This window comes from Leuciscus leuciscus, assembly GCF_965113295.1.
Source record: "Leuciscus leuciscus genome assembly, chromosome: 4".
NCBI lineage: Eukaryota > Metazoa > Chordata > Actinopteri > Cypriniformes > Leuciscidae > Leuciscus > Leuciscus leuciscus.
In genome coordinates, this window is record NC_138728.1 from 11,776,832 (window position 1) to 11,798,929 (window position 22,098).

At 37.4% G+C, this 22,098-nt stretch overlaps 1 protein-coding gene across 13 annotated transcripts in view; it reads left to right on the forward strand.

Moving 5' to 3' along the window:
* The window catches only part of nrcama (neuronal cell adhesion molecule a), a 49,669-nt gene that overhangs the window by 15,305 nt on the left and 12,266 nt on the right, over positions 1–22,098 (forward strand). For 8 of the 13 annotated variants that reach the window (XM_082167115.1, XM_082167125.1, XM_082167126.1 and 5 more), the window contains exons 2-17: positions 917–988; positions 13,728–13,946; positions 15,853–15,870; positions 16,289–16,394; positions 17,037–17,230; positions 17,335–17,457; positions 17,751–17,921; positions 18,288–18,347; positions 19,283–19,394; positions 19,543–19,727; positions 20,033–20,164; positions 20,561–20,704; positions 20,848–20,959; positions 21,071–21,234; positions 21,365–21,512; positions 21,956–22,080. In XM_082167115.1, the coding sequence (XP_082023241.1) occupies positions 13,850–13,946; positions 15,853–15,870; positions 16,289–16,394; positions 17,037–17,230; positions 17,335–17,457; positions 17,751–17,921; positions 18,288–18,347; positions 19,283–19,394; positions 19,543–19,727; positions 20,033–20,164; positions 20,561–20,704; positions 20,848–20,959; positions 21,071–21,234; positions 21,365–21,512; positions 21,956–22,080 (1,891 nt within the window). In that variant the 5' untranslated portion in view covers positions 917–988; positions 13,728–13,849. The remainder of the gene's footprint in view (positions 1–916; positions 989–13,727; positions 13,947–15,852; positions 15,871–16,288; positions 16,395–17,036; positions 17,231–17,334; positions 17,458–17,750; positions 17,922–18,287; positions 18,348–19,282; positions 19,395–19,542; positions 19,728–20,032; positions 20,165–20,560; positions 20,705–20,847; positions 20,960–21,070; positions 21,235–21,364; positions 21,513–21,955; positions 22,081–22,098) is intronic. The other 5 variants (XM_082167122.1, XM_082167116.1, XM_082167127.1 and 2 more) reach the window with 3 other exon arrangements.

The window sequence follows — 22,098 nt, forward strand, 5'->3', positions numbered from 1 at the left end:
GGATGTTTGAATAAAGAAATGGATGGATGAAAAAAGAAATGGATGGATGGATGAAAAAGAAAAGATGATAGATAGATAGATCTAGGTTTTTGATATGCAGATAATGATGAATGAATGATTTTATATCTGTCTCTCAACATTAGATAGATATTGTATTCTCTCAGAACCCCTTCCATCTCTCTCTCTCTCTCTCTCTCTCTCTCTCTCTTTCCCTATCGTGCCGGCATGCGGCCCGTCTCCATGACAACACCTCAGGTCAACTCTGAGAGGTGGGAGGTAGTTAGTGTGAATTTTTTGTTGTTGTTTTATTGCCTCTCTCTCTCTCTCTCTCTCTCTCTCTCTCTCTCTCTCTCTCTCTTTCTCTCAGTCTCCCTCTTTCTGGTCTCTGTGAGACAGCAGCTGTGTGTGACAGCTTCACCAGAGGCTGGAGGTTTCCTCAGTTTGCTTTAAATTGGAGAAAACAATGCAGTAAAGCGACGCAGCTCTCCCTCACAGCGTCTTTGTGGTCCGTCTCCCATCAAAAGATGGAGGGGGGAAGCTGTGTCAGCGGCCGTGTTTCTGGTAATGTGGAATGAATACGTGCGTCTCGAGGGAGAACTCTAATGTATGCACGACTATGAACCCGCACGTGTGATGTAGAGGTGCTAAGGGGGGTGTCGATGAAAGCAGGTCTCTCTGTCAGTCTTTCTCCTGATCTACAGCATGGCTTTGTGTTTGCACAGAAGCAATAATGTTTAGAAATCCCAGTGGGGCATGAAATAACACATTTTGTGTGTGTTTTTTTTATTCACTTTTTGGTGCATCTGTGATCCAGCAAGTCTTTTGTCCTTTAGTCTTAATGTCCGTCAGTCGTTTGACACGTTCCTCAGTCATTTGCTTTGTCATATCAGAGTTCTTTTTGTTTTGTTTTTTACAGTGTCCACATCATTCACAGCTGCTGTCGTCTGGTCGGAACGAGAGGATCCACTCTTTCATACTGTCTAAACGGGTAAGATGTGGCTCACTGGATTTAATTTTTCACTGACTTTTTGATGTACTGTTTGTAATTCAGTGGCTGTTTCCAGACAGAGAGGAACAGAGTAGAGACATGAAAAGAAAAAAGATGAAAAAGAATGATTAAGAATTGATATGTTTGGATTCATGACATGTATCCTTCCTCTCTTCACCAACTAAAAACTGTTACTGAAAGAAAAAGAAATTAGCATATTCTGACCGCTTACGTTGCTTTGTGCTGACATATTTTACCATGTTGAAAGCTGTGAAATGTGTCTGTTTTCCCTCAATAACAAGAATGGGCAGTGGTTCTTTAAAAAGGACCCAAAATAATCATATATGTATCATAAAAGTGAAATTCTGAGTTCATACTGTATGATAACTTGAACCACTGTAACTAAATCATTAGGTTATTTGAACTAAGGAACAAATCATTCTTGAACAAATCATTCAGACGAGCATTTGAACTGGATCAGTTGATTGAAAAGATCTGAAAATAACTATTTGTTTATGAATCAGGCATCACTTCTTGCCAAGCTAGCATGGATGCCAAGTCAACATAAATTTCGATCTGTTCCTCTGTTTTAACACATTCATAGATTACTTTTAATCATATTGTTACAGTGTTTATGGGTCATTTTGTGTCGGTGCCAGTTCGTTGTAATCTGCATTCCACAGAAGAAAGTAAATCAAATGGATTCAGTTTGGGGCAACATTTTTTTTTTGTGTGTGTGTGAACTATTTTCAACTTTCATGTTTAGGGATCTGAAACCAAAATAATAAATACATTCAGATGCAAGGTAGTAGCTAAAAGTGTGAAGTACACAAAAACACATAGTACACATTGTAGGGAAAAACTTGAAAGTGCTGATCTATTAATGTGCTGAAGCTGCATATGCTGCTCTGTCATACAAAGTGTTCGATTTGGCCTCTGAGGGCACAAACCTGGCTGTCAGCAGTGTTAGGCAACAATGTGAGACACTTCCGCCAAAAAAGCCAATGGATCAGTTAAGCCTTATATAATCTAATCTGATTAAATTCAGTGAAACATGATGAATCTGTAGAATAAATAATGACAAATCTCTAGATCAAATATGAACACATCTTTACCTCACTGTAAATTGCAAACTTTTTCATGCCATATTTTGATTTGAGTTCTGTCGAAATTATCCAGAATCCTTCATATTCCTGCCATGACTAATGTATTAAAAACACACACTGCTTGACTTCTTGCTAGGAATGCAGTTGATAGTGGTTCAAAGGAGTTGCATGCGATTGGTTGAATACATGGAGCATTTTACATGCTCCAGACACTGATGCTATGATTAAAACTGTGTTTTTTCTTGAAATGAATGAACTTGAACGTGATCTTTCCCTAATGATGATCCCTGCTGTGCTTAGACATTACTGGGAGCGTCTGGCCCCGTTAGAGCGGATATACAGACGTGTTCTCTAGAGCTCAGCTGTGTTTTGTAGAAAAGAGCACATAGAAATAGACAGTGATCTTGTGCCATGTGCATGAGCATGATGCTGCTGGGCAGTTGTTTTTATGACGTATAATGCTGTCAATTATTTTATTTTTTTTGTGTGGACTGAGACACATTTTATGATATATATTTGCATGGTGATTCTTCAATCTGACTCACCAAAAATGAAAATTCTGTAATTTACGCACCCTCAAGTCATGTGAAACCTGAATGACTTACATTACTTTCTTCATTGGAACACAAAAGCAGAATGTGCATGCTGCTCTTTTCCATTAAAGTGAATGGTGACCATGGCTAGCAAGTCAGATTTTCAGTAAATAACTACCTAAAGGAGGATAGTGCATTAGCATGGTTTAAATCATACTTATCTGATCGTTATCAGTTTGTAGCAGTGAATAAAGAGATGTCTTATCGATCAAAAGTTCAGTATGGAGTACCACAAGGCTCAGTACTAGAACCGTTGCTGTTCACTCTGTACACAACACCGCCGTCTATATCAATATATAGGCTATCAATATATCTTTGTGGGGCCCCCACTTCGCCAAGGTCCCCTGTTAATCTGTATCGGTGGGTCAAACTCAATGAAAAATCGTAATTGGCCTAGAAAATTGTAATCGGTGCATCTCTATAATCTTTCTGATTGGCTGGTATCAAACATGACCACATAATCTGATGTTCACCTAGATGTTTTATTTATATATTTGTACATTTGCCGTAGTATTGACGATGGGTTCAATAACACATCCTGCAAAAGAGGGGCCTTGGCCAGAATCTAGTGGTAATTTTTCTTTGCCATGTTGGTACTGTTTGGAGCAGGTCTTAATTATTTTGCTACTGTGGTTTGAGCTGAGTTGAGTTATAAATGAACTTACAGTTAGTCCTGCAAATATGGCCAAGTCTAAATTGTGCATACCAAGGTTATTATAGTTTTTTTATTTTTTATTATAGTTATTCTATATTAGTTTTTATTTTAATATCTTTTTCAAATTTCCTATAAATTTCAGTTTAGTTTTAGTTAGTTTCATTAATGGTTTTGTTAGTTTTAGTTTAGTTTTTATTTTGTGAACACATTTCTATTTAGTTTTTATGTATTTAGTTTCAGTTTCAGTTTTAGTAATTATAGTTTAGCAGAGTTAACAGAACATTTCCAGTTAAAGACATTTCATTTCAGCAAAGTTTAATGTTTGCAGTTTACATTTAACTCTTGTGAAAACCTTTCAATAATAAAAATTTAATAATTGTTTGAGGATGAACAAAGAACCAAACAAATGCAACTAAAAAGTAAAAATTATATAATAATATTAAAAATGAAATCTTGTTAAACGTGATGTATAAGAAAAAGATATGCGTATGATTATTATGATTATTCTTTAAGGTTATTTCAATTATTAATCCTTTCAAACATTATTCTTGTATTGATCCATTTATGCTTTCTGTCTATTGCATCGTTTAAAATCATATAATCATAGTTATACACATATTCAAATGTTCTCTTCAGACCAGACATTTAGTATAGAATACTTCTACTCTGACAAATAGCCTACGTCTATTTCTGGGCTATAGACATGCTATTTGTTTTTTACGTTTTCTGCTCAGTGTGGTATCTTGTCTAATATGTGTGGTATAGGCCTATCTTGTTTAGGCTAGTTTCACATGAGATGGTTATCTTCTTATACCTGGAATTAAGGTACAGCTGTATTTGCATGAGATGGAAATAGATTTGGGCCTTTCTGCTTCTTAGGGCTGGTTCACACAGTCGGTTTTGCTTTGAAAAACGGAAAAAATTGTTTTTCAGTGGGGAAAAAGAGAGGCACAGTGGGGGAAAAGCGCAAGGTCTCGATACGTGTCTTTTAAAAGTTGAACTTATTTTAACTTGAGTGCCGCGTTTTTAGAGCGTCGTGTCATGCACGTGATGCTGCAGAAGCTTATTAATTACGAAAACGATTATTTATTTTTGCGAATTATTATTTTGTTTCAGTTATTTTTTCAGTAACTGTTGTTAGTTTCGTTTAGTTTTAGTTTTTCATTAATGTTGAAATTTCTATTTTATTTCAGTTTACGAAAATGTTTTTTGACCAATAGTTTTAGTCTTAGTTTCAGTTTTCGTTTACGAAAATAACCTTGGTGCATACCCAGGCAAACATGTTGTGCATATGCATACGTAGGCTACACATACAGATGAATACACGCACACTCTCGACACCTGGTTTTGTTATTATGTGGATCACGTTTTTTGTTTGTTTGTTTTTGTTGCCAAATTGGTTTGGAGCAGTTGTTGAATAAAAAATTGAACTGAACAATTATGCTTGCCTTACAGTTTTATTGATCACTGAGATAGCATTGATTTGGAATGAAGTTGGTTCAATATAAAAATGTAATTTAAAAAAATAGCTTAGATGTAGTGAACTACTTTTGCCATGTTCCTGTAGCATAGCTTGTTACATTTTCCAGGGTGGTAGCTTCAGTGTAGTGAAGCTTCATTTAATGTAGAGTAACTGCTAGCTTAGCTCACTACATTTTCCAAGTAGCTTGCCCAACACTGACTACAACACAGTCCTGAAGTGTCCACTAGTCTCTCCCCTGTGAAGGCTTCCTTCCCTTCCCTTCCCTGCAGATAAAACGTTGTCGGGATAATTACGGCTCACGTGCCTACACGGAAGCGATAAATAATTCTGTATTCTAAATGTTTAAGGCCAGACAAGTAGTTTTTTGAGGGTTGGTTTGTAAAGAAGGACTATACGCCTGCGCAAATATATATTCAAACGCGCATACCTGTGGACTAAACACGTGATGTGCATTTGCACGCGTTTTCGCGGGTTTGCGTTTTTGAGGTTTGCGCAGAGATAACCTTTTTTTTTTTCACAACGTTTTCAAGGCCTGCACCTTGGAACCTATTTCAGGGTTTGCGTTCTCAAGCCACCAGGCACTGTTTTGTGCTGATGGGCGGCCGGAGCGCACTGAGGGTTTTCTGTTAGAACGGTGTCTTGTTAGCGGCCCCTAATAACTAATTAATAACTAATGGTCTTTGCAATTGAAGTGAATAAATCAATCAAAACTAACTTTAGCTGGACAATAACTTTATTCTAGAGCTGCTGTAAAGCCAAAACAATCTGTACTGTTACTGTAATTTCCTATTATCACTGTAAAGCTGCTTTGAAACAATCTATATTGTTAAAATATATCATATATATATATATATAGCATATATATAAATAGCATATATATATATATATATATATATTAGATGACATGACAAGTATTACGTCATAGCACATTTTGAACTGTGTAATGGCAGTGATATATCGGCACATACTGTAAAAGCTCCTGTTCACCCACATACAGCATGTGGACAGATGACCACAGTTTATCTGAGCGCCGAACAGATGGAACAGAGAGAGCAGTGTGCCAACCCATCCTTTCCTCCTGTATTCTCTAAAATAAACTGTGAAAAGAGATATCATAGAACATAGTGTAGAAATAGAATAGTGAATGAATGAATGAATGAAATAAAGGATGAATTTTTAATAATAAATGTATTATTCAAAAATAAAGTATAGAATTGGTTCTATATTGGTAACATATTTTTTAATTCGTACTTAAAACAAATGAATTAATAACGACTTGTTCTCTGTCCTTTCCTCCTGTATTCTGAAATAGAATAGTAAATGTATATAATATTTACTATTATACATACGAATATACTGACCATTTTCTTTCTCAACTTTTCACTGATGACATAACAGAGAGAATTCTTGCAGAGACGGGTATTTTGACATATTTTTGTGCGTATGTGTTCGTTCAAGTGCAAGTAAACGTGATCCGTTGCACCCCTAATTATGAACACACTTATCATCATGAATGCTATCTTACCAGAGATGTAGAAAAATCCTACTCCAGTAAGTAAACGTGTCCCTTTCCCCAAAAATGTTGGTGCTCAAAAGCGCTTCCCTCCGCGTTTTCTGCTGCGCATTGTTTATTTTTACCACACATGCGTACCAGTTATGTGCACCTCTGGGTGTGATGTATTTTAAACAAAGACCGAAAATATACTATTTTGGTAACTTATTTTTAAAGTATATTAATTTTATTTATTAATTTTTCTAAATATGAACCACCATAGCAACAATAATTCACATTCAGACCATGCTGGAACTATAGAAATGCTTCTTTCACCGCTTTGACCTCTCTCATCTGTCTAGAGTCATCATGTCTGGTCATTGAGATGCCCCTCACACTCATTGTGTTTTTCCAGAATACAAATAAGTCTGGTTTACAGTATTGTGGCCTCTCTTAGAAGAGGTCTTTTATGAAATGCTCGACCCACCATCTCAGTGTTTCATAACTGATGGAAAGATAGAATAGATTTTATACAAGAGAACAGCACTGAGGCAGATTATATAGTCTGATCAACAGATTGTGGGACATTTGAGATCTCCTTTACAATCAGTGTTGAATAAAACATAACGTCCCCCTGTTACACATGTGCTCAGGGAAAAGCACTGCAGAAATGAAGTCAGTAGACTGAAGTTATGACTCACAGCGTTCAGGAACCATTGAGTCATTTCTGGACATTCCCGGCTGCTTATTAAATAATGCTTTGTAGTAGTTTCTGAAGGATTGACAAAGAAGTACTTCTTTGTCTTCAGTATATTTTAGTCTGACATACTTTTTAACATTATAGAGTTTTTGTTTTTTTTGCAACCTAGGTGGGTAATTTAACCCTAGTTAGGTAATTTTAGACGTTGTGTGCTCCACATTATCCTGAGCTTTGTGATAACAATGCAAGTGATTTGTGTTTACCTGTAGGAGAAACTTGAAAAACAGGCCCTCACAGGGAATCATTTATTACTCTGGAGTCTAGACTATATTTCCCACATGAAATCCTGTGATTTTGATTGAAGTGGCCCTTGGTCTAGTAGATGTGGTTTTGTGAATCCTATACTATTCTGAATCCAAAATCTGTTATCAGCTATTTTAATTATTTTACTCTGAAACATCACAATTATGAGTGAATTTGCTTCGAAATGTGAGAACTGTTTACATGTTATGCAAAATGATTAATATGACAAAGTATATTTTACTTTGTAACACATCACAAGTATGAGTTAAAAGCAATGTGAAACCCATGCACCTTTACATCTGAGATCTACATAGATTTTCCCAAGTTTTTCCATTGTTATATTAGAGTGTGTTCTTTTATATTTGAAGTGAATAGTTCTGCTCAGAGTGGTTTGGGTCACACTGTATTTTCAGCCTAACTGAACTATAAACAGCATAAAGCAACAATGCAGTTCGTGAGTTGCCAGACAGGAGCTTGCTGACAATCAGCAACTTCCCAAAGCTCAGGAGAGAAAGAAAGCTCTATCGTTCTGCTGACACTGCAAGAACAAGTGACCCTTTAGCTGTGGATAACTTCACACCACCACTGTTAAATGAAGTTAGCTCATTTATTTAGATAGTAACGCTATGCTAAACCCTGGCAGTGAACTACTAAAACAATGCTGCGCTGTGGTTTAGCATTGTATTGCTTCCGAAACCGTCATTTGTTGGTTTATGAACATAGCAACAAGGTAATGGCAGACAAACTGCCAACGGAGCAGTTCAGTAATAACAGCTAAACGTTTGTAAGCTTATAGCCTACTGTGCGGCTGACGGCTAATTATGACTTTTAAAAGACAAATTTGTTTGTTGTGTCATACAGTGTTAACATCTGAAATGAGATGCATGCTGTGAAACCAGCTCAGTTTGTTCAGACAATCAATTTTCTTGACTCATTGATTCCTCTTCGTTTGTGCTCTTGCAAATAAGTCAAAGCAATGTTTTTCCATAAACTGTTTGAGTAAACAGGGATTTGATTGGCCCAGAGGTACTTTATGAATTAAAATGCAAAACAAAACAGCATTATTGTCTAGAGAACACACATGAGCTGGTAAACAAACGTTAACCCTTTGAAAACGGCAAAAGATTTTAGCATAAAGCTGCTGTTTCTTCTGTTTTTCCCTCTTTAAGGGCTTCAGACTTTGGTGTGAAAAGAGACATTTAATCATGTCCCCTCTCGTTTGGCCTGAAGGCGTCCTGTGCTAAAGTAAAGAGCGGTTCATTCTTTTCAGTCTCCAATGACAGAGGAGAGCTGTTGAGAGGGCTTCTCTCAGTAGTGTCCTCTCCTTGGATTTACATTAAAAAGATGGATGGGTTTGGCTGCGTTTTGTGTGTCTTTTAATAGGCATGTGTGTGTAATAAGTGTGTTGCCGTGGACACGGAGTGATTGTTAAATTAGCAGCCCGGTTCGGTCTCTTGACTCAGGTCTTCTTCAGAATGAAGGAGCTGTTGAGAAAAACTTGTACTATCAGAGGAAATAAGTTTCCCATGTACTCTTTCTGTGAGTGCATTCTCCGGATGGCTGTGAACTATGAAAAGAGAGAGCTTACAAATACAGTACTTAACCTTGCCAATTAAATTGCTTTTAAAAGGGTGATTTGAAAAAACATTATATAATTTGATGTTTTTCCCGAGGTCAGATAGTTGAGGTTTCTGTTTTGAGTTCTGAAAAGTTTTAAAGGGGTATTTCACCACTGGCAAAATGGGCTTTCAAAAAACTTGGCTGCCTATGCAGTAGAAAGTCAAAAACATTTAGGAAATTCTGTGCTACCTGACAAAAAAAAAAAAAAAAAAAAAAGACTGTAGGAAAACTTCAACACCCATAATGCACTGGGCATGTTGCCGTCCAAGGCCACCCCCGCCAGTTTGCTATGGATACACTTGTCCAGAGTCAAATACTGCCTTGCTTTAGTAGAAAATACTTCTTAAGAAACTTTTAGTCATAATAGTATCGACGTGTTTTGTTTCCGGTTGCAGGAATTCATAAAGTAAATGTTTAGCGGGAGTGAATTACTTTCGGCTTCCATTGAAGGATCCAGCGTGTTGTAGGCAGAGGCTAAAGGTTGCAAAGAATTGTAAATATGGAGAGAACGCTGCAATGGAAAATCTGAAAAAAACATGAATTTCTCAGTCCAGATAACGAGTAAACATTGTTCATTTACATACTGTATACTACCGACATTGTACCAATACAAAGAGGATTGAAAATCGGCAAAGTTACACTTTAAGTTGCGACCCAACCATCCAACACATTACCGGAATTGTTTATAAGTAAAGAGGAATTATTAATTTGATAAACTGAATAGACTCAAGTGACTATTATTAGAAAGCTAACATTATATATTATATAGTATTTTCTCTTTTTTTCATTTTTCGTGCTTTGGTTTGTCTTTAGTTGTTTTGTTTTGCTTTGATGAACCATTGACTTTGAGTGTTTACGTCTGTCCATCAAGTTTTTCTATTTCTAAAGTTAAATAAATAATGAATCTGACAAATTTTGTCTTCTAAAGTGCTTCTTTAGGCTTTTTGGGGGTCATAAAATAATATTATTGTTAAAAAAATATATACATTTGAGGGGGTTTATGGTATTTGTGTGGATTGGGGCGATAAGATGTGCAGTATGTCTGCAATGTTGAATAAGTTTCACTAATCGTTTATTTTGTGTCTCATTCTCATGGTAATAGCCAGCCCTTCTCAGTACACACAGTCTGAAAGACCCTCCCCAACATGAGATGGACATTCTGTCGATGGTTCTCACACTTCTGTTGCCTTGTACACGGGATAGATGAAAGTTTCATTAAAGGGACTCATGTAATTACAGTATTCTGACTTCGAACTAGACATTTCAATAGAAAAAGCAAACATTATTTACTATGGTATGGTAACGGACCAAAGGTTTGTTTAAAAGGTAGTTTAAATAGCTAGAAACAAACTCAAATACGAAAAAGACAGTTTGACAACAGTGACTTCTGATCTCCCTCCTCGTGAAAGAGAATAACCACTTGTCAACACAAACAACAAGTGAGCCAAACCCACAAAAGGCAGCAGTAGGATGTGGTCAAAACAAACCCGTATGAATGAAGTCCTTTTGACTGTACGGTATGGTCTCTGTTCACTTTTTTACAGTAGAAGGCCATTCATATGTAAATGATGACATTCATTTGCATATATTCTTCTTAATTTATGCTGGGATTATGCTGAGATGAATACTAAAATAGACTGGTTTTGGAAAAGCCTTCGGCAAAATTTCTCTTGGTGAAAGTGAATTTGCATAATGACTCATAGATAATAACTCAAGTTATGTGAATGGCTCTAAATATAAAATATTTAGATATTTATTTAGACATTTATGGAAAATTGTTGATAAAAAGTTTGACTCTGGCTTTTTAGAGCATATGACACATATTCCCTTTAGTTTGTTTATCTTTTTTGCCCATCCAGGGTGGTCTTCGTCCAATAAAGAAGCCATTAGCCAAGTTGATCCAGAAAAGGGGCCTCAGAAGCCCTGCTGCCCTAGATTAAGATCCATCATTTAGGACAGATGCCTGTGCCTTTAGTCCTTCATCCAGCCAATCAGAGAGTGATTAGATCAGATTTCCTGTGCAGTATCTCTCCTCCATCTCTATTGATTCTGTCATGAGATGAATGAGTCAGCACAGTATCTAAATCAGTTTTTTTTTGTCTGTTTTGTGAGACCCAATGTTACCCAAAGCATCCCTCTGAGCTATTTTAAAGTAGCCTATACTTATGCCAAAGGGCCAGGGCTACAAGCCACCATTTAAAACAATTAAAAACTATTAACATGCTGCAGTCTATCTCATGAAACTTTCCAATCTTTAAAAAAAATCTGAGAGCTATAAGGAAAATATATGTAAAAATGAAGAGATGTAAGGGAATTTTTCATTAGTTTGTCTTGATTCAGTTAATTTGACCAGAATGTTAATAGCCTGAATTCGGGAACATCTGTTGGTTAATTCATTCATACATAAATCATGAATTATTGCCAGAGAAAAAGTGTTGAACATTTAACGATTAGAAACAATGTTGTTTGTGCTATGCAAATGTGTAATTCAGACAGACTATACATGACTGCACATCTCTACCATATGACAACACAGACATTAATCTAGACTTTGTCTCTATGGCCTTGTTTACAGTTGGTATGAAGATGCATTTGGTCGATCAGATCACAAGTGGACGACGCAAAAAAATACAGGTGTAAACGGGGTCTGCGGTGTTGAATAACTTCACCCTTTCACTTTTCATGAAGTCTCACTAATCATATTGGAGCTTGTCCACTTTCGACCGCTTCCAGAAGTAGTCGAAAATGATCGGACTGCTTTCATAGTATTAACGCTCATGTGGTCGAATGCATTCGAGCAACCACAAAAACATTATGGGTAGCGCACTAGCCAGACGGGATTTAAACTTTGTCGGCTGAAGACTCAAGTTTGTTTTGAAGACGAAAAATGTACCAAGCACAATGTTTTCTCACTATTCCTGATTTCTAACATGCACTGACTGCGTTCGGTGTGGTCTACTATTTGTGATCCGATCAACCAAAACGCATCTTAATACCTGGTATAAACGGTATAATACTCTCATTTTAAAAGGCACAGATGACATTGCTTACTAGCTTTTTTTCACCGATTCTTATGTTTGAGAATAGCTAAAGGTCAAGCTGATTGCGTGGCAACAGGAAATGTGATTGACAGTTTCCATTTAAGACATTGTCACTGTCACTCTCTCCACTGACCGGTTCAGGTTTTTCCAAAGGGCGCTTGAGCACATACTGTCACCATAGCAGCCATCAGACATGCTGTGCACATAGTCTGAAATACTGAAAATGTGCTAAATCTAGGGAGTCTTGCCTTTTTCTTCAGCCCAAAAAGTGCTGAAGGCCTTTGAGTTTCTTTATTCACTTCCGTCATTTATTTTTTTGACTGTATTCAGTGAGCACTGGTTGCATTTTTAAATACTTTCCTATCCACACTTTTTTGTTTTGTTTTGTTTTGGGTCATGACCCACCACACTTGATAACCATAAATAACAATAGATTTGTAAATAAAATTAGATTTCTCAGATGGCATCTTAAAGAGTTTTTGTAGGCCTTTTAGATCATGAATTACTATAAAATTAATAAAGTTAATATTTTGAATTTTCCTATCTATATATTTCTTTCTAATGTCACTAGCCTAAATGAGACTGTTAAATCAGGGTCTCCTAAAGACTTGTCTTAACCTGAAGAGAATTACATTTTTAAACCATATTTTAATCCGTGTCCAAGCAACTGGCCTCTATTGTAAATTTATCACCACAAGTGTATCTAGGTAACCAGTCCTGAATCACAGAGAAATGTGATATAGATAGATAGATTCCGGCACAAGTGATGCTCACTGTGCATGTGATATCCAGAAGAACCTGTCTCTGTCTTGAATGTCTGAAACCTTCACCTTGAGATAAATTTTTTGCTCCACAGAATCATGCGCGGTTTCTCTCTCTCTCTCTCTCTCTCTCTCTCTCTCTCTCTCTCTCTCTCTCTCTCTCTCTCTCTCTCTCTCTCTCGCTGTATGACTCCATCAAGGTTTCTGAGCTCATGAATTATGCAAAGCAGAGCCCATTTCCCTGACACAGCCTGCTACACAGCAGAATCACTCAGATAGCACTCTCTCTACCTACCGGCAGGATCAACCAATGCTAGTTCACTTCTCTGACACATTATACACCTCCTTCCTCACTGAAAACTTTTTACTTGGGTTTATATCGCAAAAACATTGCAGTCACTCATCCACCATAATCATGATGTGTTTTACATGTGGGTACACATGTTTATGCCACATTAAAGGGTTGGGAAACACATAATTGATGTTATAGCTAGTAAGTGTCTCAATCAATTGATTGTAAATGTACATTTTTATTTTCCTATCCACACATCATTTTTTTTATTTTTGGTTTTGTTTTGTTTTCTAAAGAGCATTGTACTTATGTACCATCTGAAAGAATGTGCTTCATAAATTTCTATTCAGTGCATGCAGAAAGCAGAACGATAAAACAAAAGGATTTCTGGAGCAGGAAAGGTATTTGTCCTTTTTTGGGGGTCTCTTTATCCACCTCTGAGGAACCAGACAGCAGGCTGTGTAATTTTGTGCTTCAGCCATGTGTATTGACATCCATATGCCAGTGCTGAGGGTGTGCTGCCATCACAGCGTCCCAGTCTCTTCCAGCTGAGTGCCCTCACATGTCTTTGTGTATGTCAGGACGATCAAAGCCCACGCGAGCTGTCCGTCTCCAGCACGGATTTCCTAATAAAGATCTTGCCATCTGTTTGTGCTTTTAGGTCATTGTTTTTATATCTATTTTCTCTTTCAGAGTCGCTGGCTAGTCTTGGATGCCCCTAAACTGTATGTTTGAATGGTCACATTGAGTGCAAATCACAAGGCCCAGTTGCTTTGACCTGGAGGGGAAGGATTTTCATGTAACGCACCCTTGCCATGGATAGGAAGAGGAGTTGCATGCTCTGTGAAGGAGCTGTTATGCTACTGCTGCTGCTGGGTCACATGACCACTGGATTAGAAGTGCCTCTAGATCGTGAGTATTGCGCAGTGACCAAAATTGAATCTGACGTGATGTAATAAAATGTAATAATTCCCACTAATATAGATTTAATTTGACAGCAGTGCACAAAAAAGCTGCCTAACCTATTTTAAAATGAGTTCACTAAGTCGAGATGTGCGATTGACATGAAGATATTCTGTCATGGATCTTTTTAGACAAGATTAGAAATAAAATTAAAGAAGATCCTGCAAGTTTCATAGCTTAAAACGTCCTCCTCATTATAAACAAAGTATAGCTCCAAAAACAGCTCGTTTGAATATGGTGAGATTTGTGATGTCATATGGGCAAATGCATTTGCATATGACTGCCTCCAGAGCAAGACATTGATGAATAGTTATACATAATGGAATCATAGACCACGCCCACTTGCATTCAGTGGCTTAACAGCTGACATTTGCCTACACTGTATGTGAGCATTGCGTCACGTCAAAAACAAATCAAACTCATTATAATCACTGACGCTGTCAACACTGGATACAGTATACATATGTGCATTCAGTTTCTGACATACTCCATGCACTTGAAACTGGCGACAACAGGACAAATGGAAGAGTGAAAGAACGTTTGCTAAACATGTCCAGTTTAAACGGACTTCAGAAGGATCGCAACATCAGAAACAAGTGGATGGTTTATTTGAATGGCCTCCCAGATCGTATGTTGGTTCGGAGCATTTTGTTTTATAAACGAGGTACAGTGTAATGTTGGAGAGTTCACAAATAAACTTTTTTTGACAGATGAAGCGGTTAGCTTTGTTGGATCTGACAGCTGCTGCATAACGAAATGCGATTTCATAAAGCTTTGTCTGTAAATTATGGTTTTATATGCATAATATTTTCAAAACACTTACACACGTACAATAGCGAGTGGGCGTTGATACTGTTTCCCATGCAGTGACGTTAGCCAATCATAACAGTGGCTGTCTACTGACAAGCCCTTAAGAGCTGACCACTAAAAACTTCAGACAGACGGTCAGAATGAAATCTTTTTTTTTGTTTAGTTCACAAAAATTTGTTTTGTGTGCCAAAAACTTTAAAATTATAAGTGAACCTCAAGGAACATATTAAAATAATAATAAATAAATCCATGTCATGACCCCTTTAAAGATTTTCAATCCAGATTCATTCAAGCACACTAAAAAAACAGTAAAATACCCCTCATTATAAACATGGAAATGCAGTCGAGTGTGTCACTGGGAGTCCTCGCAGTGTTTCTCTTTTCTCAGCTGCTGTTCTCTAGAGATGCATTTCACGTTAACATACTGACAGTGTGTAAAGTCAGCATCACTACTGTGTAAGCAGAATATACAAGGACTTTTAGAGAGCATTGGTCACTCTTTCTCCCTCCATCTTTCTATTTCTATCACTCTGTTGCTGTGATATCAACTACATGAATGCATAAGATACATTGCCGTTCAAAAGTTTGGGGTCAGTACGATTTTTTCGCTTTTCTTTTCAGCAAAGATGCATTAAATTGACAATAAAGACATGTATAATGTTACAAAAGATTGCATAGGTAAAGAGTGAAGCATCTTTTTAATGATGAAGTAGTTTATCGTTACAGAATTCAACTCCATCATATTGTTCAGTACAGAACGTTCCTCATTTTTCAATCTTTGGAGTCTTTAATGCATGAACCACTCTTATCAGGGTGGTAAAGCCAATGAATCATCGACAAACAATCAGCTTCCATACGAACTGCATTAGGAGAATGAAATGGCATGAACGTTGCATGATGGGTAATGAGTGCCCAACACACCTCCGGAAGTTTCTCTGAGGGAACATAATTTTGTTTGATCTTCTCTTCTCTCTTCTTCTCTTACACTAATTTGAACTCTTTTACTCTCTGCTTATGTATTTCCTGATTCATTTGGACAAAAAAGCTAAAGTTCTGGAGGGATGTAAGTCTGGGCACATTTGCTGTGAAATTTGTTGTGAATTAGATCTACTGTAAATGTCTTTTGCTTTCTTCCGCTTGAAGTGTTTATGATTTTGATATGCATACTAACTTGTATTTTTTATTAAACATTAAAAAATCCAACTATAAAGCTATATGTAAAATATAGCTATGATCTGCCATGCCAACAAGAACTTTCATGAGAGTTTGTGTTGCATGCTGCATGCTCTTTGGTTGTTTGTCTCTCTGGGTTCTGTTACATTGATAAACTAAAGCTGGGCACATTTATATTTTTAGATATTTTCTTGCAGAATCAGTTTCTGCAAAGGTGGTGCATCTGTGCTGGTTTGTGTCAAGGTGTGTGTGTGTTGTGTGTGTGGGAAATAGAGATGCTTGTCTTCACACTGGTTTCTGTGCTTCAGTGCCTCAGCCTCCCACAATAACTCATCAGTCCCCCAAGGATTACATCATCGACCCTCGGGAGAACATCATTATCCACTGTGAAGCGAAAGGAAAGCCTCATCCCAGGTGGGTGTCACTTTGAATCACCATGGTTACCGCTACTGCAGATTCCGCTGCTGTGGACTGATGCCTGATGCTTAACACCTCTTCTTAAAACATTATGCAGGTCTTTAAATGGTGGATATTTTGTCATCATTTAGTTATTTGTTATTTTATTTATTTTAAGGAAGTATTAGGCTGAAAGTCCAAGCTGCTCTTTTCCATACAACCAAAAGCGGATGATGATTTACACTGCCAGACACCTTAAAGGACACACAAGCATCATAAAATTATCTTTCAGTGACTTTTGTGTGCTAAAATGCAAGTTTTTTGAAGTCATACAGTAGCTTAGTGCGAAGAACAGACTGAAATATAACTGGTTTATTTGCAATTATCAGTGAATAACAGGTTAAATTTTGGACTCTTTTGCACACAAAGCTATCTTATGGCTTTAGGAAATATTGCACAAAGGTCATATAGACCTCTTTTATAATGCTTTATTTATCTGAACGAGTGTGTGAGGGTGGAAACTTTTTGGGTGAACTGTTCCTTTACGCAAACAACTTTGATTGACAAGTGAGGAATGATTAATGTTGTTATAAATAAAAATATTGATTGTAAAGCCACTGTGTGCATGCTCTCCTAATGGATTTTCTGTTTTCACTCTAGCTTTTCATGGACACGCAACGGCACTCATTTCGATGTGGAAAAGGATTCAAAAGTTTTTATGAAGCCCAGCTCAGGCACTCTGGTCATTGACATCAGCGGAGAGAAGGCCGAGGCGTACGAGGGCGTGTATCAGTGCATCGCCCGCAACGAGCATGGCTCTGCCGTGTCCAATAACATCGTCATCCGTCAGTCAAGTAAGACAGGCACTGATCAAATTGACACAGGAATGTTTTTTTTAAATATTTTTCAGTCGTCTCCTGTCAGCTTTTTTAATTGAGCCTCCAATTCTGTTTCATAGGGTCCCCCTTGTGGTCAAAAGAGAAAAATGAACCAATCATTGTACAGAGGGGAATGTCTTTAGTACTGCAATGCAGACCCCCAGCTGGCCTGCCTCCTCCAATCATCTTCTGGATGGATAACAGTAAGACAGTATCACCTATATTCATATGCTTTTATGACAATAACACAGCATAACACACCACACACGGCTGTCTAGCACATCCTAGTGTAAACAGCCACTGAAATGTAATTTGGTTATGTTTTCATATACTTTACATGGCAACCCAAGTATGTAAATTCATTGCTCTGTCGGAGGTTTAGCTCGTTGTTTTTTCATTACTTTAAATGCTTCTATCTGCTCTCATACTTCTTGATAAGGGTGGCAAAACGCCAAAAATCAAATACAGACAACATTTGTCTACTCCGTTTTGTCAGATTTCCAAAGACTTCCCCAAAACAGTCGCGTGTCCCAGGCTTTAAACGGAGACCTATATTTCTCCAATGTGCTCATGGAAGACTCCAGAAACGACTACATCTGCTATGCCCGCTTCCCACACACTCAGACTATCCAACAGAAACAGCCTATCACAGTCAACGTGCTGGACAGTAAGTGTTTTTTGTCACCGATTTCTCTTCCAAACAATGTAAATCAGGTTTTATGTTGAATTTAGCTTGCACAATATATACAGAATCAGATTTTACATACTGTGTATACAGAGTCACAATTCTGTTGTTATTATTAGGGCTGTAAATCTATGAAAATATTTAATAAATGATATAATGTGCCAATTAATTTGTCAAATTATTCACATCTACTGCCATAAGAAAAACCCTGAAGTGAAGATAATTCCTTGATATTTTATTTTATTTTTTAGAATTTTAGTTTGAAATGCCTCCTCAGATTTTTCCTTCTTTTTCCAAACCCGTAAATGTAAAAGCATTGCATGCTCATAATTTTCTGTTGTATTCCAGTTGAAGCTATGAATGACACTGTGTTGGCAGCTTTTTTGAATGGCTCAGATTTTTGGGGTGGTGAGTGCTAGCAGAACTTCTCCAAGTGAACCCAGCCTTCATCCCTCCCATCACTTGTGTTTCTGCCTAACCAGGAATAGCTCATTACCTAATATATCACTTATAACCAGAAATATAACCCACTTATGTAGAGTCCCAACCCTGACCTCAAACAACCTAATCTCTATGAAGGTCTCCCTCTGTACCGCACTTGGCATTAATATTCATTTCATTTCATCTTTTTTAATGAAAACTGATTTAGTCAGATTTAACTGACAAAAGGACTGAAGCCAACACTACAGGAGTTGACTATCATGGGAATGACTGGAAATTTGAAACAATTAATTTTGCATTGTTTGTTGCAACAAACATTTCCAAGATGACTGTATATGAATGGTAATCAGTCCTTTTTCTTTGTTTTTAATTGTCTAATTAACATTTAGGCAGTGTCTCCTACTGGTCAGTTGTTCACTAAACTTCCTCCTTTTTTTTAATTGAACTGAATAAATGTATCAGTGTTGCATAGTACATTCTATACAACACTATATAAAGTTCTGTAAAATATCTCACGAAAACATTGTTCATTCCTATTATATTTTCATTTGGATCCTTCCATTCTCTTTTAAAGGCCATGCATGTCCATCCAAAAGAAGCAATGGAAGGATAAAATTCTTGTCATTCCAATATGAGGTTCACTTGATCAAAGACATCAGGGCGATTAAGTCACAAGGCTTTCAGGGAACTTATCGGAGTATCAAAATAAGTGTATTTTCAAACTTTTTCATTATATAGCATCAAATTTGATCAGCAATATGCTATTTGTACACCTTTTATCTGGCTTGTTCATGTGTGGTTTTACATACCAAAATAGAATCTTTTCCCCTCACATAAGTCCTGGGTAATAACTGGCTGGTTACAAGACTTGTCTTTCTGATTGTGACCAATCCCTGTTCTAGACACTCCATCTGGGGAGAGAGCGCCCACTTTCATGCACCCACCAGGAGCGCACAGTACCGCCATGGTCCTGAAAGGAGACACGCTGGAGCTGGAATGCCTCGCTGATGGCCTGTAAGTAACAGGAAGTGGATAAATGGGTATATCTTGGGTCGAAGAGTAGCTAGTAGTTGTTCTTCTGATTGGGGTCAGATTGTATTAAAGGTTTTGCTTAAATGTGACTAACAGTTCAAAAGTTTTTGAGTGTTTTTGTGTTTTTCAGTCCAACACCAGAAATCTCCTGGACTAAGTTGGTCGGGGAGCTGCCAAGCAGCCGTTTTTCATTTCACAGTTTCCAGAAAACTCTGAAAATAGTTGAGGTGACAGAAGCGGATGGGGGAGATTATCGCTGTTTAGCCAAGAATCGCCTGGGGAGCAACCATCACACCATCACTGTAGTGGTCAGAGGTCTGTCACAGGACGTCTTTTCATCTGTCACATCTAAAAAATCCTGTTTAGTCACATCATTCACTGACCCCTGGACACCATCCTGAACCATTCATGGACTTGAGCTGATTTAAAAGACCCTTTGTGTTTCCTGTTGTTCAGATAATAACCCCTGATTTGCCAAATATCCAAAAATATTTGTTACTATTTGTTTTGCAACATATGATTGACTAATTCTAATGTGTGGCACAGGAAAATAACATTCTAAAATAAAATTTACAAATTTTGTCGATTTGATTTTGAACTCTCTCCTTCCATCGCCACAGCGGCTCCTTTTTGGATCAGTGCCCCTCAGAACCTCATCCTGGCCCCGAAAGAAAACGGAATGCTCACCTGCCGGGTGGGTGGCAATCCTCAACCCAAGGTCACATGGTCTGTCAACGGAATTCCCATTGAAAGTATGTCACCCACTCACATAACCACTTTCTGTGAGCTTTTGTCACAAAAAAATGAGCTTTTTCAGTATCTAGCTACTATTTTCAACGTGTAACAAAATTTATATTGATATGTAAAAAGTTCTGATTTATTCTAGTTAATCAGTTTGTTCGTACAGTACTGTACATGTTAATAAACTCATAAAGTGTTTGTACCAATGGAAAATATTGCTCTGATTAAATAATAAATTAAATCATCTAAGGGTAATCAGACAAAAGTTATTTCTCCCTTCAGATGTAGTTAGCTACTTAGTTACTTAGTTAACTACTTGTTAGTAGCGTGTAGCATAGCTTTTTTGAAAAGAATGGCTTGATTATAGTTTTACTATGATTATAAATGATGATGTTATTTCTTGATAGACTCACATAAGGACCCCAGTCGGAAAATCAAAGATGACGAAATCATCCTCACTGATGTTCAGACAGGCTCAAGTGCTGTTTACCAGTGCAACGCCTCCAATGAGTACGGTTACCTGCTGGCCAATGCCTTTGTCAGTGTCCTGGGTTAGTTCTATGCATTTCTATTCTATTCTATTCTATTCTATTCTATTCTATTCTATTCTATTCTATTCTATTCTATTCTATTCTATTCTATTCTATTCTATATTTTTCAAATGTTTTGTTGAATATATTCTATTATGTTTCAGCTGAACCTCCAAGGGTGCTGACTCCTCCAAATCATGTATACTCAGTCATCACTAACAGAAGGGCTCTATTAGACTGTGCTTCATTTGGCTCGCCCCTCCCAAAGATCACATGGTGAGTTTTTTTATTTTTATTTAGCATTCATTTTAGGCTTGTCTTTAATATCCAGAAAAGTGTTTTCTGTGAGTTAATGCTGCATGCTGATTATGTGTCTGTGATCCCCAGGTTTAAAGACAGTCAGAGCATACTGGATAGCGACTCGTACATCATTCATAAAAACGGTACCTTAGAGATCAGTGTGGCTCAGTCACTAAACAGCGGCAAATACACCTGCATGGCCTCTAACAATCTTGGAAACAAAGAGAATCACATTTACCTGGAAGTGAAAGGTGAGTGAAAGCTAAATTGAATTTGTCCAGCTTAAATCAGCGTATTTGTAATATATTGAATGAAGGAAGGAATAATAGACTAGACTAAAGGAAGTAGTAAGATGGGACATGTTGTTCTCTCTTTCCACAGAGCCTACACAGATCCTCAAACAGCCTGGGTATAAAGTGGTCCAAAGAAGCAGCATGGTTGTGTTTGAGTGTAAGGTCAAACATGACTCCACTCTCTTCCCCTCCATGATATGGCTCAAAGACAACGAAGAGCTTCCTGACGATTCTCGGTATGACCTGCAATCAGTGCTGCAAATGTTGTTTAATATAAGCACCATATAAAGCCGAGCTCAGCATCTTAAGCGCTGCACATGATAAGAGCAAGGGAGCAGTTTTTTTATATTTTATTATTATATATTTTTATTGCCACTTCAGTTTCTATAGCATTAACAGTATACACTTTCTGGTCAGTTTAATTGGTACACCTTGCTAGCACACCTTGGTCGGACCCCATTTTGCCTTCAGAACTACCTATTTAACAAGATGCTGGAAACATTCCTCTGAGATTTTGGCCCATATTGACATGATAATATAATGTAATGTAGCTATAATGTAAAGCATAATTTAGTTTGAGAAAAGTGAAAACCTTAAAAGTTCTGAAAGGTGTGTTTAAATGCTTTGAAAGGTGGCATGTATCTGCTAGTTTTTGACTAACAGGTGTGTATGTGTGTAGATTTGAGGTGGGCTCTGATAGTCTGACTATACGTGACGTGACAGAGGAGGATGAGGGCACCTACACCTGCATCAGAAACACCACCTTGGACCAAGATTCAGCCAGAGCCACACTCACAGTTGTCGGTACGCTCAGTTTATACA